This window comes from Tiliqua scincoides, chromosome 1, assembly GCF_035046505.1.
Source record: "Tiliqua scincoides isolate rTilSci1 chromosome 1, rTilSci1.hap2, whole genome shotgun sequence".
Taxonomy (NCBI): domain Eukaryota; kingdom Metazoa; phylum Chordata; class Lepidosauria; order Squamata; family Scincidae; genus Tiliqua; species Tiliqua scincoides.
The window spans coordinates 133,707,448-133,734,823 of record NC_089821.1 but is presented as its reverse complement, the minus strand read 5'-3'; the positions used below and the strand labels follow the sequence as shown (position 1 = coordinate 133,734,823).

General features: G+C 41.6%; 2 protein-coding genes across 8 annotated transcripts in view; one reads left to right on the top strand and one right to left on the bottom strand.

Annotated features, from left to right (window-relative positions):
• RB1 (RB transcriptional corepressor 1) overlaps positions 1 to 3,659 on the top strand; it is an 82,221-nt gene extending 78,562 nt beyond the window's left edge. The window contains exons 26-27 of one of the 2 annotated variants that reach the window (XM_066632450.1): positions 1,304 to 1,353; positions 2,615 to 3,659. In XM_066632450.1, coding sequence (XP_066488547.1) covers positions 1,304 to 1,353; positions 2,615 to 2,682 — 118 coding nt within the window. In that variant the 3' untranslated portion in view covers positions 2,683 to 3,659. The remainder of the gene's footprint in view (positions 1 to 1,303; positions 1,354 to 2,614) is intronic. The other variant, XM_066632368.1, reaches the window with a different exon arrangement.
• A 12-nt stretch (positions 3,660 to 3,671) lies between these two features.
• The window catches only part of RCBTB2 (RCC1 and BTB domain containing protein 2), a 30,726-nt gene continuing 7,021 nt past the window's right edge, over positions 3,672 to 27,376 (bottom strand). For 4 of the 6 annotated variants that reach the window (XM_066632577.1, XM_066632829.1, XM_066632743.1 and 1 more), the window contains 8 exons: positions 26,738 to 26,896; positions 24,552 to 24,659; positions 20,435 to 20,577; positions 18,399 to 18,589; positions 14,248 to 14,374; positions 11,911 to 12,050; positions 7,982 to 8,112; positions 3,672 to 5,505 (listed from right to left, as the gene is read on the bottom strand). In XM_066632577.1, coding sequence (XP_066488674.1) covers positions 5,365 to 5,505; positions 7,982 to 8,112; positions 11,911 to 12,050; positions 14,248 to 14,374; positions 18,399 to 18,589; positions 20,435 to 20,577; positions 24,552 to 24,659; positions 26,738 to 26,896 — 1,140 coding nt within the window. In that variant the 3' untranslated portion in view covers positions 3,672 to 5,364. Of the gene's footprint in view, positions 5,506 to 7,981; positions 8,113 to 11,910; positions 12,051 to 14,247; positions 14,375 to 18,398; positions 18,590 to 20,434; positions 20,578 to 22,745; positions 23,020 to 24,551; positions 24,660 to 26,737; positions 26,897 to 27,376 lie in introns of those variants that run through there. The other 2 variants (XM_066632906.1, XM_066632980.1) reach the window with 2 other exon arrangements.

Sequence of the window (27,376 nt, the reverse complement as noted above, 5' to 3'; positions counted from 1 at the left end):
GTTCTGAGGGAGCCTCAATACAAGTTATAAATTTATGGATGCAGGAACTGGGAAAGACTTTACTTGATTTGATTTTTATCTGGACAGTTTTAATCACTGTTGTATAATTGAGTACTATACATTGGTTTGCAAATTCTGAGATAAACAGAACTTGCTTTTTTAAAATGCTGTTTTCTAAGTCAGACAATCTAAGTCCTAAATCAGTTTTATCTCAACTCCACAAAAGTGGGTATAGCAGATGAATTTTACTTGACTCTGGCAAGCTAGAATTGGGAATTGTGTCTAGTCTGTATCTTGAAACAAGTGTAAACTTGAAGTGACATACTTAACCCATTTCTGCTCAGCCCACAGGTGTACATATTTGATCCTGGTTGCATGTCCAATGCTGGGCAGAAATGGCTTAAGGAAAAATGTAGAGCACGTTATCCCTGCAAAGAGGCACTTTTTCAAGTGGGTGCTCCTCTTTTATTTAGCAGGGGGAGAGCAACTGGCCCACCTCACCCCAGCAGTGTCTTTTCTAGTGGTTATCTGCTGGTGTTGCATCTTTTTAGATTGTGAGCCCTTTTGGGACAGGGAGCCATTAGATATTTGATTTTCTCTGTAAACCGCTTTGTGAACTTTTTGTTGAAAAGCGGTATATAAATACTGTTGTTGTTGTTGCTCCTCTGATATTTAGCAGGAGGAGAATAACTGTCCCTTTTCACTCCTGCACAGTATCCTTTCTAGTAGCTGTTTGCTGTGTTCTATATCTTTTTAGATTGTGAGCCCTTTTGGGACAGGGACCCATTTTAGTTACTTGATTTTGGATGCAATCCTAACCCCTTATGTCAGTGCTTTCCAGCACTGGCATAACGGTGCCAAGGACATGTGCTGCATCCTGCAATTGGGTGTCACTCATGGAGGCCTCCTCAATGTAAGGGAATGTTACCTCAGAGCTGCATTGCCCTTATGTCAGCGCTGGAAAGCACTGACATAAGGGGTTAGGATTGCGCCCTTTGTCTGTAAGCCACTTTGTGAACATTTTTGTTGAAAACCAGTATGTAAATATTCTTAATAATAATAATTGGTGATCCACTGAAACAGATCTTCATAAGGTCAACTTCACATGTTGATTCCATTACTTACTTGTCAGGCCACCATACACAGGTCACCTGAACAAATAGGAGTCAGTCTAGTTCCTATCTACATTTCACCATGTATAAGGGTAACTATGTTACCAATTTGTTTACACATCTCTATTTGCTGTTTTGGACCACTTATGTCTGAATTAGATTCATGTGTATCTTTGTCATTGGATCTATAGGGACCACCTCTCTGGAGAGTCCAAATTTCAACAAAAGCTTGCAGAAATGAGTAAGTACACTAATATTACGGTATTGTTTTGAAAAGTTTATTCAGCAACTCTCTCATAACAATTACCAAAATAAAAAGACTTGTACAACTAATATGAACCTTTGAGCCTGAGTTTTGTGACTGCAATCTCATATGGCAAAACGTTTTTGAAAATGGAGTTTAAGAAGTTTGGTATCTCAGTGAGGGCTGCCCTTCCAGGAGAAAATCTTTTCTAAAAGGAGAGTACCACTGGATATGCGTAAAGTTGCTTTTTGGCTCTCTGCCAACATTCACTAGCTTAAATATTTAAGATGTGCAGAAACTATAAATTCAGGTAAAGAAACTATATATGGAATATATAATATTCCAATATTCACCTGTAGAATGTATTTTCCTACTAAGAACAATATTCCAAGAAAAGTGGTTTTATAAAACAAGCACATCATTTTACACTATGTTGTATCTGTAATTCTGTCATAAATTGGAGGGCCAGAGACATTGGCATTTACTATTGAATTAGTACTTTATTCTGTGTAACTTCAGTGGATTGTTGAAACAGGAAGTAATTCTCATACAGGAATACTGATAGCTTAGTAGTTTTTAACACCTTTGCTGGGTGTGTTTCTCATTACTTTAATAATTTACATTTTTGACGATGTGTCAAAAAGCCTGTAAAGTAAGATTGAGCCAAAATGACTCCCTTAATGTCCATGCCTCTTTTGCAAGTCATTAAAGGGAAATTCTCTTATTGCTGCTGACACCCACATTTTTTTTAAACCTGAAATTCCCCTCATTATGGTGTGGGAATTAATGAGTTCTAAAAATGGTTGTCAGCAGCCACTAGTGCAAAACACACAGTGATGGAAAAACAAAGGGAGGGTTGATTTCTCATTCCCCCTTACTCCCCCATTTTGAGTCAAAAGTTCTTTTCAACTCAGTGTTAAAGACAAGAAATCTCTGGCATAAGCATTATAACTGCTTTGTTTAAAAGTCTACAACCACAGCTGCTGAAAGATGTTTGTCAGATAAGATCCTCTGGTACTGGATGTGTTTTGAAGGTGGTGTTTTGTTTTTGCACTAACAGTGCAAAACTAACAGTGGATGCTTCTTTGATTATCTATTATTACCTATATAAGGAGGATATGCATAAGGAGAGGATGTGGTGATGAGTATTAGTTTTAGAATTAATGCTAGATTGACTTTCTTTTCTATTCGAATTATTTCTGGCTTATCACATTTGAAACAGATTTTTTTTTAAAAAAAGCTCTATCCTGTTCTCTAGCATCTACTCGAACCAGAATACAAAACCAGAAGCTGAATGATGGAGTTGATGCGCTGACTGAAAAGTGAACTTCCTTTCAGACCACATGATTGATGTGTGTGCTCTGCTAACCTATGTATCCTTGACATCCAAAATGTAGCTTTTCCAATAGCTATTCTGCAGTAGTTGGGCTTTTGGATTTCAGTGTTCTATGCTATAAGATGCTGCACATAGGCAATATTAGCCACTTAATTGTTAATTTATATATAATTTTTAGAGAATTTTTAAAGTGAAAACACCTTTGCTTCCTAATGTAGCATTGTTGGTTTGATTCAATTTTATTCTACTTATCTGAAATTCCTGTGTCTAAAAACAGACACTTGAATTTTAAGTAGAATTAGTCAAAATGCACTAGTTCCTTCTTAATGTCATTTTAATATTATAATTTTATGCACTATTTACATTATGCATTAAAAACCAAATACTGCAGCTCTTTAAAAAATGCATTTTCCACCTTATAAACCAGACCTTGTGTAGCTATACTACTGAACCAAATCCATCTTCCCCTTTACAGTGTTCAAATATGCACTTAAACTGCTTTTTTGAAATCTGTTAGCCTGCTTGAATTTTACTTAGTTTTTCAGAAAGCCAAAACTGTTTTCTTTACTGCAGTATAGACACAATATGCACTTTTCTGTTCATTATCATGTAGAAAGAGAGAATGTCATGGAGCTGTCAGCATTCGTTTCACACATGTCTTTACTGGGATTCTAAAAACTGAATATACTATGCAGATTGAAACCTGTAATCCATCCTATTACTGTATTCAGGTAAACTGACAGATGTACAATAGAGGTATTGTTCTATATACTAATAAATGTTACTCCTTTAAGGATTAATAAAGCAAGTTTTAAAAAAATGTGTTGGTAACCTTTAACTGCAAATATTCCTAGTTAATATTGCTTTCTTTGAACGTTGCCTTAGTATGGCTTAGCCTGCGGCTAAAGAAACAGAGCACAAGATTTCAAAAAATGTAGGTTTTTTTTCCATAAAGTAAAAAGATGAAGTACTCAGAAAATTTGTGATGGGTTATTTTTATTAAGGATTTCAATGCTGACAAATTTCTGTAAATTGAAATATGGGTGATGAAGGTTACTGTGACATACTTGGCAGCACTCTGGTATTCAAAGTTAGAAGACATTAGTAAGACTGCCTCTTATCTATGCATGTGTATGTAGTTTGGGTCTCTTCTATATTGTTAATCCTTAATAGAGCTTGAAGTTGACTAGCTCAATTGGGTTCAAAAATTTGGGCTCCGTTTTGAAATAAGTCAAATCAAGAGGAATGTGTTTTAATGCAAAGGAAATTATTCCTTTACACTTCAGCTTGTTTAATTAGCTTCTTGGGAGGGGCAGCTGTTAAGAAAAAATGTAAGAATAATGCCCAGTAGTCTCAGGAAACTGAAGTAGGTAATGAGAAAAGCTGAGCAGCATTTTTAACAGTTAAGCAGCAAGGCATAAGTGCTCCCATGATTAGCAGAATAAACTTTGCTTAATTTGTAGAGCTTGGCAAAATTGAACTTTTATTAGTAAAGAACTGTTTTCCCTTTAAGGAAAAAGCAAATATTGCCCTGAACTTAAAGCTGGTGATGGGCTCCTGTATGCATCTATTAAAGTGGGTCTATAGAAGAGAACCTGACATGTTTATAGCACCTAAGCAGTTCTTATGTTCCTTCCCCTCAGCTCTGTTTCCTTTTCATTTATGATTTCTGAGAAGTACAACACAAGCCGCTGCCTGAATTTAGCTGATTTTAATGGTTAAAGACTGAAGTTTTGTTTTGTTTTTTAAAAAAGCTGTTAAAAGTAAATGTTTCCAAAAAGGTTATTTGCATTTTTAATGCTTCTAGGACCAGAACAGAGATTATTCAAAATGTTTTTAACAAACCCTGGCCATTACATTATTGCATTTGCTGCAGCAATCACTCATGAATTTTGCATGGGGTATTTTGTTGCTCCTTTTTCTTAAACATTCAGTAAGTAAAATAGTACACACGATAAGCTATAAAATGCATTTGAAGATAACCCCCATGCACAAATAAGCACAAATAAGGCTTAGCCAGTCAGGCTGATCTCATTCTTTATAGCTTAAACTAAGAACATGATTCAGTCCTAGGGAGGTAGGTCACCTGTAGGAGAATCCCTCAAGCAGAGCAGGACAGAAGGGTTGTTCATGAAGTCTGTGGATGACAGTGGCTATCTCTTGGTTTCTCCATCACAACCATGCAATGAAAGCTTTAACTTATTAGGGGGCACTTGTGGACATGTTTATTTAAGCAAATGCAGCTTCAGCAAGTTACAGCTTACTTCACGGTTTGTAGTCTTTTTTTAACTGCATAATTTCATTTATTTATAATAAAGGGAAAAGAAAACAAAGTAAAAGAGAAATGGTTTGTAAACTCAATGAAGGCAAAGAGCAGTTCCCAATGTTTTTCAAAGCAGGGTAAGTAACATCAAAGAAGATGCTTAAGATGTCACTTAAGAGTAGCATTGCCCACAGTGGCTAATAACCTACTTTATGTAAATATTAGAGTAAGTGTTTTGAGTACAGCTGCATGGGCTCTGAATCCATGAAATTGGTGATGATGCCCTGGAGCCATCAAACCAGACTGCTTTCACAGAAATAAGAGGTGTCTATATCCAAGGAGGATCCTTCGGGTTGAGAGGCATGAATATCAGCGCTTGAAAGCACCTTTGTTTTTATGCAAGAGTTCTTCAGTTTTTAAATGCTCCCACTCGACTGGCTTTGCTAATGAAGTTCTTCAAGAGGTCATGGTCCATTTCTGCAAATCCTGATGTCTGAGTGACAACGGTCAGGTGGTTTATGCAAAACCGGAAACAAAATTCCTCTAAGTCCTAGAAATGAAATGTTACATGAATATGATATTAAAATGTGAATTCTTATAGTAAAGCCACAAGCTAGACTCATTTCTTAGGCATCTGATTCTGAGGTCCACCTTTAAATGCCTTCTAACAATGAAAAAAAACACCAAAATCCTAATTCCTACCTTCACACTATTAAATAATTATAATTTCATTCCATTAGATTCCATTATTCACCCAACCTAATGGCTAAATGCGACAATGCATTCTGGGCTGACAACAGAGGAGCAAGAAACCTGGAATAGTCTTTCAAGCTATTTTTCAGCTCATTTGGTATCCACTGTTTTTCTTAAAATTCATTAGGGGTTTTGGAACAGAACACCAGTGGATAACAAGGCACAACCTACATTGCAACACTCAGTACTTAACCGGCTTCTTCTTCTCTTTGCTGTGAGCTTTAGAAGGGAAGCCATTAGCAAACTGTTCATGCCTGCTTGTTCACAGCTCTAACAAATAAGAAATTTTACATAAAAACAGAAAACTGGTAAAGGCAAGTGAGTTTTTCAACATTTTTTATTAAGCCTGAACATTCTTTTCATTATAAAAAAATCAAGAAAATATGTTTAAGCCACAGGACATTTTGCATGAAGAATCTACCTTGTGTAATCTGAAAATTAGGCACAAAGTGTGATGAAAGATGGCCAAGTTGTAAAAGTCTGCTTTCAGACACCTCCTACGAGTTATAACAGATTTTTCCCTGTCCATCCCAATTTTTTTATTCTTTTGGCAGTTCAGAGTATGTCAAATTCAAGGATCTTGCAAGAGGGAGCCTTTAGTAGAAGCCGGGGGGGGGGGCCATATACAGCCTGCAGCAAGCCTCTAGCAGGCCTGGGGCCAGCCACTGGTCCCCTGCAAGCCTCTGGCCTACTTGACTGATCATGTGCTCTGGTCATGTACAGAGGGGAGGACCTAAAAACATTACTTTCTGGTTTTCCTGAAAAATTGTAAGTAATTTTTTGTGCCCTCTGAAGGTCTTAGAAGGCCTTCTGGGGGTAAGGGAGGCCTCCCCCAGCCTTCAGAATACGCTTTGGGTGTTTCCTGTGATGTGCTGGTTCTGAGATATTTACTCCTGTGTATTTAAGTAAGCTGCGTAGGAGGTGGGGGAATGAGAATCCATTTAAGTGTGTGCTTTATGTCTGTTGGTGCTTGGAGAAATCCTGGAAATTTGAGCCCATTAATTCATCTAAGTTTAATCTCTAATGTATTTATTTAAATTTTGTATTTAAAAATTTTTTCCCAGCCCTCAACACCGTGCCACATATTTGATGTGGTCCTCTGGCCATAAAGTTTGGCAACCCGTGTTGTAGAGCCAAAGTGAAGTTAACCTGGGCTCCAGGGGTAACGCCAAGATACAGCCCAATCCTATGCATGTCTACTCAGAAGTAAGTCCCATTAGAGTCAATGGGGCTTACTCCCAGGAAAGTGTAGATAGGATTGGGCTGATTAGCCTTAGGCAAGTTACAGCCCAATCCTATCATATACAGCACTGGCGCTGAGTGTTGTAGAAACACATAAGGCACTTCGGTGCTGACACTTAGCATGGGCAGAGAGGCCAGCATCAGTCAGCATTGACCTGTGCATTGTGCTGATGTACCTCTGGAGCAGCCAGTGGTACAGTTCCCCATCCATTGGCAGAGAGGTTTTTTGGGGTGGGGGGAAGGGTGGCACTGGGCAGAGGGAACTGCCACAGGATGTGGTGATGGCGACTGGCCTGGACGCCTTTAAAAGGGGATTGGACAAGTTTCTGGAGGAAAAATCCATAAGGGGGTACAAGCCATGATGTGTATGCGCAACCTCCTGATTTTAGAAATGGGTTATGTCAGAATGCCAGATGCAAGGGAGGGCACCAGGATGAGGTCTCTTGTTATCTGGTGTGCTCCCTGGGGCATTTGGTGGGCCGCTGTGAGATACAGGAAGCTGGACTAGATGGGCCTGTGGCCTGATCCAGTGGGGCTGTTCTTATGGAAGGCAGATCAAGGGGGGGATTGAGCCTGGGGGAGGGACAGGGAAAGCAGCAGATGCTGCTGCTGAATCCTATGCCCCCACCCACTCTTGGAAGCCCAACATGGACCTCCTTGGTTCTGTGGTTCTCCTAGTGGTTCCGCCCACTAAATAGCAGGTGCAGATCCGAGGAGTCCCACTGCCAACTGTTGGGCTCAACATGGGGTAATGCAACATTTGTTCCCTTACCCTGAGGAGACTCCAGCAGCTATGCTGGCCCCACTAGATACAGTGGTGGCTGTTTTGGCGCCACTGTTCTGCATAGTACTGGGACAGCTTAGAATTGGACTGCTTTTAACTACAGCAGAGATGAGCTTCAAACTAGATTTCCTCATAGCTTTCTGTCAATCAGACAGTTCACCAGATTACTATGACTAGCTCCCAAACATCTCAAAGAGCATGTCTCAACAGATCCCTCATAGGGAGGCTTGGCAAACATTTCCCATACCTTAGCTTCAAACTTGACTGCAGCGGAAAGAAGAGCAATTGCATTCTCCTCACAAATGCCCTGTTTGATTGTTTGCTGGCAAAGCTTTTTCAGTCGACTCTCTCTGTAGAACGTTGCTAAATCTAGCAGCCCTGCCAGAGAAAGAACACACATGAACTAAGTAGCTGTAGAAAATAAATTTTCCAGTTACATGCAAATTCTATGTTTTACACATACAAATCAAACTTGATATTGCAGTGCAAAAGTGAATACAATGTAGGAATTCATGGCTGCTCAGAAATTCTGGCTCTTATTTATCTTTCCAGTAAGAAAACATCTAGGAAAAGGTGCACTTGCTCAGTTCCAATTTTCTGAGTTTGTAAGAAACCCAAACTGGGGAATTGGTAACTTTATTTGGTTACTAAGGATGTTTTCCAGTATCAGCTTAATACATGGATGATATAAGGAGAAGAAAGAGTGTAGATCTGTTAGGTATTGAAACAAGTGAAGGCTGTATACAAGAGGAGGGCTCCACTTGAACCAAAGACTGACTGCTGATGACTAAATATTGGAACCAGTACCACATATCACTGGTTATAACAAAATAACAATCTGCTTTTGTTTAAACCTAGAATTTGAAGATTTTAATATTACAGGTTGAGCCTCATTATTCATGTGGGTTCCATTCCAAGCACTCACGTGGATGGCAAAAACACACTTAAACAAATCAATTTAAAAAACAGTTTCTTTGCTCTGATGATTTAAAAACAGTCTTGCTGACCTTCATGATGTAAGATAAGAGTCATTAAGAAGACAATCTATCAATCAGTCCTCCTCCAAGCACTTACAAAGATGCTTCACTCAGCCCCTCCCATCACCAATGCAAAGTGATCACCTTTCTTTCATGTGCTCAGGGGGAAGGGAGGGGTCGCCTGGAGAGAGAAAGATTGATGGATTGGCAATTGTTAAAGGACTGTTCAGTTTTTTAAACTGATTTTAAAGGGATGCATTTTTCCCCTTCTCCAGGGATCAGCACATTCCTTCTCATTTGCAGTGGCCATTTGTGTTGAGTCAAATCCACGTATAAAAAAATCTGTGTATAAATAGGCTGGACCTGTATTTTACACATAGGGAATCTGAGAGAATGGGTGAAAACCAAACATTTATTCTTCTACATCTGGCCCAGAATAAGTGTTTTGAGGTGAATAAACAGTACTGTTATTCTAAATAGCCTATTAAAATAAGACAAGTAGTTATATTACCTAGCATTTATGTGAGCAGTTATGCTGATGTCATATTACAGCAGCATATTGCGTCAGCAATTATACTGATGGCCAATCACCAACAGAACCATCAAAGTGATTCTCAAATTCTTGGCCCAGGACCCAATTTTGGATGGTTAGTGAAACTAACAGGGTAGATTAGGCTACGTGCATGAGGAGTTAAACAAGCTGATAAGTGGAAGGGGGGGCGCACGGCTGCCCAATCACCATCACAGCCAGACCCCTTGGCATTTATATATCAGGCAGCAGTCTCTAGGGCCTCTAAAAAGTTTGGATAACCACTGGCTCAGAGAATGTTAAAAATAGGATTAGATATACCTAGAGTATAGCTAATATAATCTGGAGATGGTATGCCACTGCCATTTAGTGCAGCAAGTGCCTGACTGTTTTCGGTTGGAGACAGAAGCCAGTAAGATACTTCTGGGTAAGTCATCTGTGCTGAAATAGAGGAACCTTCAGTGTGGTACAGCAAGACAATACTTATTAAACTTCTTGCTCAAATTGTTGTGCAGTGTACACAGAGGAGCAGGCTGATAAGTAACCAAGATGTGGCTTGTTTTTGTTTTTTTAACTTATCTGTTTTATAACCAATAAACCCCCTCTCCATCCTTATGAATGGATAAATACAAGCACACTGATCCATTGCACAAATACAAACTGGCCCACAGTTTGCAGCAAAGGTTCTTAGAGCACAGTGCTGCCTCATGGCGAAGTGACTACAGAAATTCAAGGAGCCACACCAGAAAAAAGAATCTCTCCAAAACCCCATGGGGAAATGCTTGACAATACATGCAGCACTTTAACAAAAGAAGCACATGTATGTTCCAGTTTGCTTAAGCCTGCCAAATGACAGTAATAGTCATGAATTACAGTGCTGTTGCCACTGATCCTCACAATCATTTCTACATCAGTCCCAGCAACCTAAAAAGCACCAGGTCACTAGACCTTAGAAAACCACACAGTTTAAAGTTACTTTGCAACTTCTGCAGGGAAACTTGACTCCACACCATGATTCATGTGTTCATGAATGTGTTCATTAGTGGAGCCAACATTGTTACCATTAACTCAGTGGGACTCAAACTTTTCCGGCCAGTGGCTCTCCCTTGACCCCCGTGGCTGTTGGCCATGACTCCCCATCATGTTCCTGAGGGCTGGAAGTGACATCATTAAACAGGAAGTGGCCAGAAATATTAACTATATTAAATATAATATACTTATAATATTAAATATTAAATATATATTAACTATATTAATATTAATTATATTAATCATATCATTAATTAAATGCAGATATTAAAATATATTATTAAAACACAGCAATATAAATGATCAGCTGCTGATCACTGTTGGAGACAGGATGCTGGAGCAGGTAGATTTTGTCTGGTCCAGGAAGACTCATTTTTTAAAACTTTGTAAGCATACCAATAGAATTGTTTTATCAAATGAACTTTGTGAACAACCAGTCTGACCAACATTACACACACACATCCCTGTGGATCCTAATCCAACTAGTCAATTCTCCCATTCTCCTTGGATAGGATTGAACCCTTAATTAATTTAATGAAATTAAATTTTTCCAGCAGCTGGTGGGGAAAACAAAAATAGATCATGAAAATATATCAGAGCTGATAAGGGTTTGGTTAGGAAGCTGATTTGTCTCCTATACTAGGAGATGCACAGCTCAAGCCTATGCATGCCTACTCAGAAGTAAGTCCCATTACAGTCAATGGGACTTACTCCCAGGAAAGTGTGGATAGGATTGGGCTGGCAATCACTTCATCAATGGCTGATAAATATTCCCTTCTAATAGCAAGATTCATCACTTTAAAAATACAGCCTTTCCTCTTCAGTCAAACAACAAGATTAATAAATCACTTTAAAAACAGTACCCTTTTTCTGCTCCTGGCCAAGTAAAGTGTGTGCTTGTCTCTCCCCTCCCCCTTTGCCAACTGCATGGAAGCAACTTTAAGACCCCTGGTGACTGGGTAAAATGGGAAGCTTTTATTTGGGGAAGGGGAGGAAGGCTGGAAGGTTTGGAGATCGAAAGGGGTGAGTAGAAGAGGGAGGGGGTTGAAAAGAGAGATTTCACTTTGATGAGAAGCGATCCCAGGCTGGGAACTAGGAACCAACCAGACAAGGATCAGCGAGGATTAAGGACTGCAAACTTAGCAAACAACATGCATTGAACATAGAAGGCGGCAGCCTTGGAGTGGAGGGAGAAGAGGGCGGGGCGGCAGCAGCCACTCTCGCAGCTGAGCAACTCCCATTTCTTCTGCTTTAAAAAAAGCGCAGAAGACAGGCTTGTATTCTACCCAGGGGTGTGACTGTATCGCTGCGAGAGGACACCCCGCGCCTCCCCTTTGAGTTCCTGGCACCTCCCTAAAGAGCCGCGCCGCACAGTTTGAATAACACTGCAATAACTCAACAGAAAGGACCTTGTATATGCAGAAATGAAAACAGGCCAGCAGATTCCATTTTGAAATTCAATTTATATAGAAACCAACACCCTAATCAAAAAGGAGTGTTGTCAATATGTATAAACTCTTGACTGTAATCAAGTAAAAGACAAAATTGTTTAACATGATGCAAATTTCATAACTGATACAGCCAATTTTATCCTGTTACATTAAATCAAACTTTTCTGAATAACATATTTCTTCCAATTACCTATTGCATCCTCAGGAGAAAGACTGATGCTGTCAGTGTACAGATATTCCAGAAAGGCCCGGTAAACAGGATATGAGAATTCACTTATTTCTATAATTTCATCATTATTGTTGTTTAGTATTGAACGAAAATGCTCACACCTGCAGAATTGTATAAGGCAAAATAAATTGTCACATTGACAAGAACAGTTCTTTTTATGCAGTGCACACAGGGAAAACAGAGTGAAGTTGGCAGGGGAAAGTAGGACAGAGGGCAAGAAAGGAACTTGGGCTCTGAAGAGGGCACACGAACAAAAATAAACAGAATTTCAGTAATAGCATAAAGAACATGAATCAGAATTAAGTACTTTTTCAGCAGAATGGATTTGGGATGAGAAGTGGAGCAAATGAAATGAAGCACTGTGGAGTACCATATATTATGGCACTGCAATAGTGATGTCATTTGCATATCTGATGTATTATAGCAATGTCAATAACATGCTTTCCAACTGCAACATGCTTTGTTTTTATAACAGCTGAGCAGGCAGAGTAGTGAGGTAATCTCCATGTCATAAAAGTATATTGGCTCCAGGTAGATCTCCTCCATGTCTATCTTTCAAACTGCAGACGAACTGCAGAATATGTACAGCATTGGCAATTAACAGGACAGTTGCAAACATCTTGTGGATATCTGCATATTACTGAGTAGGACCCTCCTATCTCAAGTTAGCACATGAGTTGGTTAAACTATAGCAGAGCTTAACTGGTTAAACTGTGCCCATGTTTGCAGCCCCAACACCAGCACTGCAGTTACATTTCATGAGGATCACATCTAATGTTTTCCCATGCAACTTTCCTTAGGGCTCACAATGGTACCTAGGAGCTATAAGACTTCCGCCTAGTAGCTCCATCAATTTGGTACTAAGTTGTATTATTAATAGCCACACTGGCAGTATACAATGGCTAGAGTTCTATAAATCTATTGCAAAATACCAACTCCTGGCAAACAGCATTCACATAAGCTGTGCAGGTGTCGAGTTCCTTGGAGCTTGGTTGAAGTTGGCAAAGATGTAATGCCAGGAACATCCAGCATCCATTTTTAGATGAATAATAAATGACCTGGAGACAGGGTTGAGCAGTGAAGTGGCTAAGTTTGCAGACGACACCAAACTTTTCCGAGTGGTGAAGACCAGAAGTGATTGTGAGGAGCTCCAGAAGGATCTCTCCAGACTGGCAGAATGGGCAGCAAAATGGCAGAGGCGCTTCAATGTCAGTAAGTGTAAAGTCATGCACATTGGGGCAAAAAATCAAAACTTTAGATATAGGCTGATGGGTTCTGAGCTGTCTGTGACAGATCAGGAGAGAGATCTTGGGGTGGTGGTGGACAGGTTGATGAAAGTGTCGACCCAATGTGCGGCGGCAGTGAAGAAGGCCAATTCTATGCTTGGGATCATTAGGAAGGGTATTGAGAACAAAAATGGCTAGTATTATAATGCCGTTGTACAAATCTATGGTAAGGCCACACCTGGAGTATTGTGTCCAGTTCTGGTTGCCGCATCTCAAAAAAGACATAGTGGAAATGGAAAAGGTGCAAAAGAGAGCGACTAAGATGATTACGGGGCTGGGGCACCTTCCTTATGAGGAAAGGCTACGACATTTGGGCCTCTTCAGCCTAGAAAAGAGGCGCTTGAGGGGGGACATGATTGAGACATACAAAATTATGCAGGGAATGGACAGAGTGGATAGGGAGATGCTCTTTACACTCTAACATAATACCAGAACCAGGGGACATCCACTAAAATTGAGTGTTGGGCGGGTTAGGACAGACAAAAGAAAATATTGCTTTACTCAGCGTGTGGTCGGTCTGTGGAACTCCTTGCCACAGGATGTGGTGCTGGCGTCTAGCCTAGAGGCCTTTAAAAGGGGATTGGACAAGTTTCTGGAGGAAAAATCCATTATGGGATACAAGCCATGATGTGTATGCGCAACCTCCTGATTTTAGAAATGGGTTATGTCAGAATGCCAGATGCAAGGGAGGGCACCAGGATGAGGTCTCTTGTTATCTGGTGTGCTCCCTGGGGCATTTGGTGGGCTGCTGTGAGATACAGGAAGCTGGACTAGATGGGCCTATGGCCTGATCCAGTGGGGCTGTTCTTATGTTCTTATGAAACACTGCTGGCAATAAAAGTCAACTGAATGAGAACCAGCAGCAATATGGTCCAAGTGTTCACCTCTAGTTTGAAAGGAGGTTAAAACTTTAGAAAAAGTGAGAAATGTGGGCTATGAAATTCAATGAAGGAGATGGCAGAAGAACTATCTGAAAGACTAATTCTCAAGGATTAAGGTATTAATTTCTTACCTAATTTTGAGAAGGACTTTATGAACGTGTATGTATTTTCCATCCACTTGAAACCTCAAATCTGCAGTATCTGGGTTGTCAAATTCCTTCTTTAGTGACTGAGCTACTGTCAGGTGATCATCAGGTTCTAACGCAAAGACATAAAAGAATAAACTTTAAAAAACAGGCTGCCTGTTAGTTCACTCCCTTCTGCATGACATGAACATACAGACCAACAAAAAAAGCAGCATTTCACTCTAGAGTAAAAGAAAAAGATTGTGCTGCATCATGAAACTCCCTGATAAGACCACAGAAATCAGAAACAGGACATGGGGGCAAAATGTCACGTTAGCACCCTCCTCCAGACAACCTGAGATTTGAACTTGCTACTAAAGCATTTCTTCTCATAACAGGAATTGTCTAGTCTGGCTTGTGACTGATGGGTTAACCACATCCTCATTTGTCACAGAAGAAGCTGGAAGTTCTCACGGCTTATGCTCTCCCACGTCCCAATCTAAAAAGATGAACAACAGAACCAATTGCTTACTTTGGGTAACACACATTCATTTTGGGGATAGGTGCATGGTGAGTGGTTGCTATGCAACGACACCAACAACAAAGATTCATGTTCATGCCCTTATCAACAATGGATGACCTATGCTGGAAGAAGAATGGCAAGGTGTGACCCTGCTAAATCTCTTGGACCTCTCTGCAGCCTTTAATATCATTGACTTTGATGTCCCCTTCTGAATTGTTTGAAAGTGATAGGGACCACAACATTGCATTTCAGTGATTCAACTGCTATCTATATAAATGGCAACTTGCAGGAGATAGTGCTATGGGATTATTTGTCCTTTTATATTCTCCAAGCAGAAGCCCATGAGACAAGACTGGCTGCAGAACTTTAGAGACCTCTAAGTGAGCAGCATTCCCCAACAAGGGTCAGAGAAGAAATTATGTCTCATAAATCTATGGGAGCAATCCTAACCAACTTTCCAGCACTTGCATAGCTGTGACAGTATGCTGCATCCTGCATTTGGGGGGCAGTCATGGAGGCCTCCTCAAGGTAAGGCAATGATTGTTTCCTTACCTCGAAGTTGCACTGCCCTTATGTCAGTGCTGGAAAGTTGGTTAGATTGCGGCCTATGTGGCAGGCTGCACTTTTCTGTCTGCAGAGCAGAGAGACTTATAGAGGGAACTCACTGGTCTGAAACCTTACACTCCTCCAACGAATTTCCCCTGGTTCACTGCTGACACTGACACAGATTCAGTGTATGTAGGAGGGACTGGTTCCTCAAGGGGCTCTGGCTTATGGGGACTAAGTGCAGGGCCTCCAATCTGACTTGAGCATCTTCTGACAAACAAGCTCAACCCTGGTGTCAAGGACAGGGATTAGTTCCAGAACTGATTTGTTATGACCCAACCATTCCCCCTGTCCTCAGGGTTGAACTTCAAGCTCAGGGCAGGAGTCATGACACTATTGCCCCATGGCATTTACGTCATAGTGTTCTATTTTGTTCCCCATGCTATAAACAAACATAAAACTGGTTTCAGATCATCCAGAGGTTTGAGACAAAGCAATATGCTAATAATACCCAGCACCATTTCCATTCATCAGATTCAGGTGTGGTTGCAAAAGTGCTGAACCAGTACTAGGAGTTAGTAGTGGATAAAATGAGGGCTAATACTCAGGTTAAACTCAATCGTGACAAGGCAAAAGTTCAGTTGGTGGATGGTTCATCTGACCAGGAGATAGTATTCAAGCATTTTGGACAGGGTTGCACCCTAAGAAGTAGCTTGGAAGTTACAGACGCCAAGTCTGTAGCTTGGAAGTACAATGGGATCCAGCTATTATCTTTAGAGGCCCAAGTGTCTTCCACAGTACCTTTCAGCAGTTAAAGCTATTGTCACAGCTATGACCTCTTCTAGTCATGCTTATCCATGCTCTGGTAACATCTTGCTTAGACTGTAAAACATTAGTCACGGACAAATCATCCATCTATTGGGAAGCTTCAGTTGGTACCATGGGCAGGTTATATCTAGTCAGTGTACTAGCAGCTGCTCCATTTCTGAGCTCATCAAAGTGCTAATGTTTATCTTTAAAATCTAAATTGTTTGAGACTCAGGCAGTTAAAGACCATGTCCTGCAAGAACCTGTCCAAGTATAAGACTCTCCAGTTGCTCAGCACTTCCTTCCCAACGGGGGGGGGGGGGGGGTCAGATGATACCATTATGCCATAAGTCACTCAATCTCTATATGCAACTCCAGAGGAACTCTGAAGTTCCGGAAGGAAACGGAATCACTGCAGAAGTCTTTGTTTTCTATCGAGACTCATTTTAGGCTGTTGACTTCCATGACAATTCCAGGGCAGGCATATCTGTGTAAAGGTGGGCCCCTGAGCAATCATGGGCCCTGGGAACCACAGTGGAAGGTTCCACCCCACAATGACCCAAGCATACAAATGACAGAATTCGAAAGATCCAAAAAGCCACACTGCTCTCAACATAATGTAATCAGTCCTGGAATAAGCTAGTGACACGTTTCAGAGATTCCTTCAGATAGGGCAGGGTTTTTCAAACTGGGGCGTCGTAATGCCCCAGCCTGCGGGCCCTGGCCCCTGCCCCTTAAGGGGTGGGGTCAGCCTGGAGGCAGGGAAGAGGCAGTGGCACAATCCCCAGGATCGCGCCGCTCAGGGGGGCTGCAGGGGCTTGGGTACACAGACCCAAGCCCCTGCAGCCTCCCGGGGGTGCAGGGAGCCCGGCACGACCTGCAGCAGGGCTCCCCACAGGCGCGATCGCTCCGCATCTACTTTCACTGCTGCAGGGAGCCCTGCTGCAGGTTGCACCGGGCTCCCCGCACCCCCGGGAGGCTGCGGGGGCTTGGTTACGTGTACCCAAGCCCCTGCAGCCCCCCTGAGCGGCACGATCCTCGGGATCGTGCCGCTGCCTTCCCCGCCCCTGCTGCCTCCCCCCTCCCGCCCACGCATGAACTTAGTGGCTCTCAAACTCTCCCAGAGAGTTTGAGAACCACTGAGATAGGGGTTTGAATCTTCTTATATTACAAACACACACAGCTTAGAGTTGGAAGGGGCCAATCCCCTGTCTTAGGCCTTACCTCGCTAAGAATCAACCTCATAACTCGCCAATCTACAGAGAAGGAAGGATAAGCTGTATAGCTGCGCACTCAGGTTGGAAAAAGCGCAGCACAGAAAACACACAGATCTCCAAATGATAAGAATTCAAGGTGGGGAGGGAAGTAAACACAATGTGAGCTTTTGCTAGGCAGGAAAAAGGAAGATTCGGCATAAACAACAAGCACAACTGAACTCTTATAAGACCTGACTCAATCAACTTAATTCATTGCACAGACCACAATGTGTTGGGAAACAGGAGATTAAAGTTCAAGCCCCACTATTGTGGTAGCATAAATAGCAGTAGAAGGAAGGTTAAACTCACCATTTGTAGACTTGGCCATCAACAGTCATATCAGAGGAAGAAGAGAGGAAACAGGCAGGACTAGAATATACATATCACACTCTATGGAGGAGCAATTTACTCACCAAGCCAAAGTAGCAGACAAGAGGGCAACACATCATAGTGCATTTGCCATTCTCTGCATTTCCACCCCCCCCCCCAGTCCCTGTCACATACATCAGGACCACATAGGTTATATACGGAGCCTTAGCCATGTGAAAAGCATTCTTAACTGAAACCATGATTGTGAACTTTAATTAAAGGCACTGACAGGATAAGGTGTTGATTGCTCCCACATATACCCCAGATAAAACAGCTGGTAATCGAGTCTCCTAATGCCCACATTCCTCCCCTAAATCTGATTTCATGTTGCCAAAGAGGTGTATACTCAAAACAAAGCTGTATACTCAAAAACATAAGCATCTTCTGTAGAACCAAGACTGAAAAGAGCCTGGAAAATAGCCCAAAGTAGATAGGGTTTTTTTGGTACCAATTTGGTACATAGCCTTAGGAGGAAAGGAAGACAGAGAAAAAGGCATGTCTTTACCTTAGGGCAAGAACAAACTAGAGGACACACAGCGAACATGGTCAAGAGAATCCAAGCTATATCCACAGTTGTACCAAAAACAGTCATTACAGATCTCCAAAAAGGAACTAAGATGCAGCAATGCAAACAGAACAAACAATGTGAATCTCACCTACTGACAGCAGACGCCATGTTACCGCAGGAGTAGCAAAACAAGCAAATACATCATCAGTGCAGGCGAAGTGGGTGAGGTGTGGAAGAGTGATAGATTGTCCCCGGCACTGACCCCACATGTACACTTGGCCACCCTGGATTTTAGCAGCAGAAGTGTGAGCAGAGTGACATGCAGCAATTTCTATGACTCTAAATTTAAAAGCAAACATAAAACAGTGGTATAAGGACAACATGCAGTGGTAAAACCCATGAGTCCTAGGAGCAGATGGCAGAGGTGCAATTTCAAAATTTAGACGTGCTCTGTGCTCCATTTCTCTACTGCTGTCAAACACACTGCGCCTCCCCGTTTAAAAAAATTTTTTTTTAGTAGGCCATAAAATAGTGTGACTGGATAGAAATAAAACAGGATCTATATTCAGTAATATCTGTTCATTTCACTCAGTTTTCACTCATACCATTTTCTAGAAGGTTTCAAAATGAAAATACCTCAAATTAAAGATGTTCAAGTCACTGAACAATTGGCAAATTAATAGTTACAAGCAATACATGCTTGCATATATAACCTAGGGTACACAGAATGCGTGTGAAAAGTTTATGTTTTTGGAGATGCCAAGCTGTTTTGCAACTGCTTAAAAGGATTGCTCAGAGGCATGAATGCAGGGCACATTCAGCCTGGTCATGAAACACTGTACACAGCTGCTTAGAAGCAGAACACATCTTTCTACTTTCTAGAAAGTACCCAAAGATATCTGGGAACACAACCTTTATATTTGCAAAGGACACAGCTTGGCAAAAGAAAACGTTGTCACCTAATGTAATGATTTTACATGTAACATTTACATTTAAGGCAAATCAAAGTCTCTACCTCTTTGAAATTTTAAGTTCCAGAGGTATGTTTGTTAATGTCTTGGTATATCCCAATCACTCATTTTAAACAAAAAATAATACAGTCAACTTTTAATGGAAGAAACGAGATCTGCAAATATCCCACATACTAGCATAACTTCATTACTCATTGGTGCGCACACTGTTTGTGCACACGTACAGAGAGACAGGAGATGCACATGTGAGAGATAGGAGATGTACATGTGCTGGAAGGTGTATGGGGTGGTGAACTGAGAAAGGATTCCGGTGGCAGTTCAGCACGTACTATTAGCAGGCAAAGGAACTGTTACCTATCGCTCCCTTTCTCCAACCCTTCTCTGTAGATTTGCCATTCTCTTTTATTCCAGGAGGCAGGAGGTCTGGTCTAGAGGGTAGAGCCTCCGTTTGCCTGAAGATAACATCCGCAGGTCGCCAGTTCGAGGCCACCGGCACCATGCGACCTTGAAGCAGCTGACAAGCTGAGCCGAGTTATTCCATCTGCTCTGAGCATGGGAGGATGGAGGCCAGAATGTGAAACCAGATCAGAAACATCTGAAATGTTGTGGTTCTTGAAAGATAGAACCTTCTTTCAATTGTAAAAAATCCCTACGGGGATTTAAATAGCCTTCCTATGTAAACCGCCTTGAATAAAGTCTGAGGAGAAATCTGATGACCAAGAAAGGCGGTATATAAATACCTGTATTATTATTATTATTATTCCAATTCCAGAAGTGCAGTAGAAAAGCAGTAACCAGGTGTTTGAAAATGTGAGCTGACCAACAAGATGTAGTTCAGGTCTGAGATGCGATAGTGTGGATACTTCCACTAAAACACATATATAGCATGGATATATAGCTATTAAATTTTGGATCACTAAAAATCAAATAGAATGCAGCCTAATATTAGTTTATTGCCAGTTTGTTGTTCAATCATAAAGAACACTGGTAGAAAAAGGAAGCTTCCATTTCTGGAGAAAAGCAGAGGAAAGATACAGCCATGTTGTGTCGCCCTCTCCTGACTGTCAAAAGTACTATTATAGTGGACTTATAGGTCTTAGATGCAGATGAAAGAATATAGCAAATGTACTTTTTCTCTTTGGTCCTTGCCTATAAATAAGTAGGTGTAAAACTTTGGGAAGTGTTGAATGAGTGACTACGCACAGAATGTTACCTGTCCTTATCCACAGCGACTGGTGCAGGATAGGACTGGTTACTTCTATTGCCAGTGCCCAACTGACCATAAGAGTTGGCTCCCCAGGCATACATCTGACCTTCATCTGTAAGGACTAGTGTATGGGCATATCCACAAGTGACCTACCAAAAAAGCCACAAAAAGTTGAAGTCATATTGTTCTTATCTTTTTTTACCTGAGAAGAACAAATCAAACATAAAACATTTTCTATATAGGCTGGCCTTTGGTATCGATGGGGGGTTCATTCCTGGACTCCCCAGAGATACTGAAATCCACACATCTACAGATAATGGAATCCACACATGGAGGTCATCAGAGGACCTCTAGATGTAACTGGAAGTGCCTTTCTGATGCCTCTGAGGACTTTCTGAGGCCTTGAGAGGTTGCAGACTGCCTCTCCAGGCCTCAAAAGTGGGCCTCACAGACGCAGAAGGTGTCTCCAGTCACATCCAGAAGATCAGGTGAGGCCCTCCATCACAGGTTCTGAACCCATGCTGAGTCAAATCTGTGGGTTCCAAACCCACAGATAAAGAGGACCCACCTAGAATCAGAAAACCACATATGCAAGTTAAGAATAACTGACCTCCAACTGAACTGATAGAAATGCCAGTTGCTAGTATATTAAGTCCGTACGTGGGAGAAAGTAATGTTGGTGGAGAATAGCAATAGCTAAAAAAACTCACTATCTTGTAGGTAAGCCATCTTTATTAATTAACACGCACCACCTAGCTTAATACCTGCACTGATTGGACTGAAAATCTGCAAGTGACACAAAGTCTTGACCCCCAACTGGCCAAGAGACCCAGTGGAAAATTTTGCTTCTAAAAGCATGATTTTGAAAACCTCTCTCCTGTTCCATGTGCACTGCCACAAAATGATTTCACAGTGCTTTGAGCTGAAAGTGAACCATCCCTTAAAAATAATCCATCTGGCAAATATGCTGACCATCATTGTTCTGATCCAATTGGAAGTACTGTATATGGATCAGGGATAGCTCCAGGATTCACTAGGTTACAAAAACCATTACTGCCCACAAGGCGCCTGTTCCCTACCTTCAGACAAGGAAAAGGGTAGGGAAGGCACTGGGAGAAGCAAGAAGACAGTGCAGAGATAGACGGCTGTTGCAGTCAAATTCTAAGTGGGCCAACAAAAAAGCAAGTCCCATAACATTCAATGGGGCTTGCTCCCAGGAAAGTGTGCATAGGATTATAGCCCTAGTCTCCCCAGCAACCCTTCCATCCAGTTAACCTTTTATTCTCCTCCTGAGAAAAAAGCCTGCCTGGGCTGAAACCTCCTTCTCTTTAGCAGACCCTCCTGCAGCCTCCATTTTGCCCAGGTTTAGCAGAGGTCTGTTTTTTTAAACTCCACGATGTAATCCTCATTTCCATTTGAAACAAAGTCCAAAGCTACAATTCAATGCATGTTATTTAAGAATAACAGCCATGGAAAGCAATGGGTCTACCTCTGAGTACATCAGGTTGTAACTATGTGTAGCTTCACTTGCTCAAAATTATTCCTCATCTCTCTGCTGTGAATTGAATTGCCCACCCCCACTTACATGTTATATGTTGTATGTAGGGCGTCTGGCTTAACACGCCAGGCACCTTAAAGAAGGATTTGATTAATGGTTCTACTAGTATGTTGTCTGCAGTGCACTTTCTCTGATAGTGTTTACAAAAAGGTTATGAATTTTAAAAGTCGATGAATAAAAATGATATTTTAGTATGTTTTTAAAACATTAGAGACTACAGGTGCAACCTATTTATCCACAGATTTTTATCTGTGGATTTGAAAGTCTCACACACCTTTGTCTCCTTTGCCCTGCGCTGGCATCTCACTCCATTTCCAGGCGGCCCAAAACACTGCAAAAAGGCTTCGCCTCGAACAGGCAGGGAATAGCCCTGCAGCCATGGAAGAGGTTCCCCTTGGGAAGGAACAGTAAGACTCCTGGAGTCCCTGAGGCAGCAAAAAGGCTGAAGAGGGGAAGGGTGGTGGTGGAAAACCTCTGTAGCCAGAACACTACAAGGTGTTCTGTAGTGCAACAAGTAGAACAAGGTGCAGCAAGGTAGAGCTCTCTCTCTCTCTCTCTCTCTCTCACTCACACACACACACACACAGGGGTAGGGGCAGTAGTAACAGAGGGGATTGCTTTAAAAAACCCAGGGAATGTTCCCAAATTCCCCCTCCCTTCAGACTGAGATGGTGCAAGCTTTTCCTGCTCCAGCCTACACAAACAAAACAGCCCAGCAAGCCAAAGCATGAAATTCAGGCTACAATCCTACTTACTTACTTACTTCTGAGTAGGCAGGCATAGGACTGGGCTCTCAGGCTACAATTCGATCCACACTTTCCTGGGAGTAAGCTCCACTGACTAGAAATGCATAGGACTGAACTCTTAAAAGCTCAGCATCCCACCTGTGAAAGAAGCAGGGACAGCTGGCAATGGGGAGGGCTGAGTACAGAACGGAGGAGGGGGAGGGGACTGAGAACAGCTGCCTTAGTTTCCTTCCATCCCCAAGTGTCAGGCTGCAGCGTATTTGCCTAACTCTATGCAATTTAGCATAACGTATTTTTTCTTAATTGTGGCAGGTCATTACTGGTAGATTATTTTTCAGGATCTGGTCTTAGGCAAAATCAGACAAAGTTATACTCAGACCCCCCCACACACACTTTTAAACCCCCCTCCTCCCCTGACTTATCCAAGGGCCACAGAAAATTCCATGATTTTGGTTTGAAACCTGCCCTTGACTTATCTGTGAGGTCGACTTATCTGTGAATGTCTGTGGTGATTGTCCACTGCAGCATCAGGGAACAGGTAGGGAAGTGCCATGGGAGGGTGCAAGGGCAAAGCTTTGCCACAGACAACCTCAGCAACATGGGGCAGAGGAGATTCAGCAACCTGGGGCAGAAGGGACTTTCACCATAACTCACCTGGTCATGCCAGGTGACCAGGCTTGTGACATGTGGTTCCGACTGAGTCATGAAGCTCGCAAATATGACTTTAGGCAATTCACAGTCTCTCAGTCTAATCTGCTTTAGCTGCAATAAAAAAACTAAAATAAAAGGGCATAGCAACTCATCCCAGCCATTTGGGAAAAACATCCTTTCCTCCGGAAATGTTGGTTCTTTCCTACACTAATATAGCAGTCTTTTGTTTTGAGGCTCGGGCTGGATTTGCCTATGGATACATTGACTTTGCCCTGTTGCTGCTGGGCTTCAAGTGCATGGGTTCTTCAAGGTAGGCTCCATATTATGTTCAGAGGTCTGAGATGGTTTGTAGGTCTTGACAAGCTGAAGACACAACATGAATGTATGCTGCATTCACAGCTCATAGTGGGATGAAAGTTCTTCAGGCAATGCACATGAAACTTGGATAACTAGGATAACTTGTAGCAGCTCCAAATAGCCCAAATATAACATGAGCACTCTCATATACGTATACATGCACATACTCATCACAGACAGTGCTCTCATCTGAACGCCAGCAGGAGCACTTCAGCTTTGCATTACTATAAACTTTTCCAGATACAACATTTTTTCCCATGGGGATTGTACAATGGCTATCAAAAGATCCAGGCAAGATTTGCCCTTCAAGCACATCCACTGAATGAAGATTGTATTCTATCAGAATTCAAATTACAAGATTAATGGCCCAATCCTAACCAAATGGCGAGTTACATACACGTTTTGCAGGCATGTACAGTCTCAAAATTGCAGTAAAGTACTTTGCCAGGGTCCATGCAGGCCCTGATACCTGCATCACTTGAGTCTGTCCTTGATGTCCAGAATCCCCAGCACATTGAATGTATGTTGTCCTGTATATGTAACCATTCTTTTATGTGATGCGCGCACGCGCGCGCACACACACACACACACACACACACACACACTTTGCTTTTAATTACATCTTTTTCTGTACATTGATAATTCTTATTCCAACACATGTCTGGCTCTCTGACTACCCTTCAAACCTGATTGACATAGAGTATGGCTCGACCAACCTCAGATGTTACGACAGGTTCATTTTCTTTCTATTACCTTAATTATATAGCCAGATAGGCAAGATTTCCATAAAGGCCTGCATCTGAACACATACCTGCTGTACACGAATGCCTTGCAAAGCTGCTATTCTACAGGGCGTTGGTTGGTTCCCACTGTTGCCCAATCCAAGCTGACCATTACCATTGTAACCCCAGACATAAACCTTAAAAGATAGAGATTCTATTTATTGTCTAGGTACAAGAGGAATAAAGAAAAAAATAGTGTTAAATTCAGTGCATTCTAGGCCAAGGGTGTAAAACATAAGGTCCGGGGGCTGGATGTTTCCCGCAGAAGCTTTTTATATGGCTCTCAGGCTTTCAGCTGCTGAGTGGGGCTGAGGTATTACTACTGAAAGGGCAACCCACATGAAAATTGAGCTCTCCCATATCTTGAAATATGATCAAGATTTGTGTTTTTTCTCTTCAGTCATTTGCAGCTAATGAGTTCCTAAGTGAGAAAAAAGTGTTTATTTTTGGTTATGTCCTGTTTAATGACATCACTTCTTGCCTAATGACATCACTTCTGGCCCTCAGCAGGCATCATGAATGCTATGCGGCCCTCCGTATGAAATGAGTTTGAAACCCCTGTTCTAGGCAATTCACTGTAATCTTATTTATACTTTCTAAAACACATGCTGTGTTGCTTGGATTCAACATCCAGACTGCTATAGCCTCTAGGTACCTGTGCAGGGACCCTACCACTGCTCTCAGATCAAAGGAATATGAAATACAGAGTCACATGTCAACAAGCCAACTCCAACACATTCCAAAACTCTACACAGTCTCTCCCAGACAACGTTTTCTCAAAAAGCTGTGTACACACATGGCTGTTTGGCTAGTACACCAAGACATTTCTCCTCTGAGCTGCCTTGGTTTCCAGTACAGAGGCTGGAACGCCTTATGGGTTTAAAAGACACTGAAGTAGGGAACTCCAAAGTTGGACAGCTCTGCCAAAGCCTTATTCCCACATGCCTGAACAGTCTTAGCACAAGGACCAACAATTGCTACAGTTATCCTCCCCAAGGGCCTCTCCTTACTCTACATGAATCCACTGTGTCATGTGGAAGAGGGATCAGAGTGATAGATAAGAAGAGGGGAAGCAGAGAAAGAGGAGAAAAACTTTGAAAGAAAATAGAACAAAGCTTCAATTCCCCCTTGGTCTAAGGAGGAAGGGAGCCCCTACCCCAATGAAATCAGAAGATGCATTTAGTTTTATGACAGGAGGAAGAACTCTCCTGAACGTTAAAAGATAGTTCTACAGACATCTGGAAAGAACAACCCTCTATAGGGAAACCACAGTTATGGAATTCCCTCCCTTTGAATTGAGACCCACTCCCTCTCTATTGGTGTTCTAGAGCAGGGGTCTCCAAACTTTTTGGCCAGAGGGCCATATCAAATATCTGGCATTGTGTTGAGGGCCAGAAAAAAAATTTAAATATAAAATTTAAATAAATAAATTAGAGATGGAACTTAGATGAATGAATGAATGAATGAATGGGCTCATTCACTCAACCTTTTTGGTCCTCAGAACACCCTCCAGACAGGATCCGAGCACAGTTCTGGTCATGTTCAGCTGAGTGGGCCAGAGGCTTTCAGGGGACAAGAGGTTGGCCATGGGCCGGAAAGAGGCTTGTTGCGGGCTGCATCTGGCCAGGGTTTGGAGACCCCTGATCTAGAGGATCCTGAAAACATTGTTGTTCTGATCTGACATTTTTGTTTCATGATGAACCTCCTGAGTTTGGTTTCTATGGCTGTTTGTCTTAGTTATGGTTTCTGTTATTTAATCTAATACTGTATTTTAATATTCTATTTGGTATGTTCTGAGCTACCTGTGTACCTCTTTTTTAGAGGTGGGGTATAGATAAAAAAAAAAAAACTGATAAATATCTTTAATATTTAATATAAATAAAATAAAATAACTAAACATCTGCCCACTACAATAACTGGAGAAAAATATCCAATTTAGGCCATTACATTATTTATTTATTTTTCATATTTTTATACCACAGTCTTCTAAGGAGCTCAGGGTGCTGTACATGGCTCCTCCCTTCCTTTTTTCCTCACAACCACCCTATGAAGTTGGCGAGGCTGAGAGACCCTGGCCCAAGGTCTCCCAGAAGCTTCATGGCTGAGCGGGGATTGGAACCTGGATCTTCCAGGTCTACGTCCAAATCCTGAACCACTACAATATAACACATATCAGACAAAACAACTAACCTGTAATTCTGAAGAATAATCTTACCTCCCCATTTTCCACCACAGCCATTGAGCACATTTGGCCACAAGCAATGTTAACTGCTATCTTATTTTGTAAACAGCTAGTAACTCTTCGAGGAATTGGCTGATTGACTGTAGAACCAGAGCCAACTTGACCTGAATTATTATAGCCCCACGTATACACCTGTAACAAGAAGTCAAAAACAAGTTGAAAAAGCATCATATTGTTGGAATCCTATGTTTGAAAGAAATGTCAAGCCCACAACAATATGCTAAATGATTTTCTTAAACAATCTAGAGTAATTCCTTTGATTGACACTGGTTCTGTCAAAAATATATCACGTATCAAATGTCATCAATTTTCAATGAACAGCATAAAAATGGAGAGAAAAAAAGTCTGAAATTTTTATTTCTGAAGACGAGCCTCTTCCAATGAAACATCTCCCTCTGCTGTAACACTTTTTTCAAAACATTCCCAACCAGCAACCATGTTACAATGAAGCTGATCACCAAAATGCATTTTTTCAGACAGGACACAAAACTAGATTTCTGCTCATGGAATCCTCCCTGAAAAAGTCAATACAGACAATAAGTTCCAGCATCAGGGTTCTCAGTGACAAACCTATTTGGGAATAATTCCCCAAGCACTCTATAGCAGAAGCAA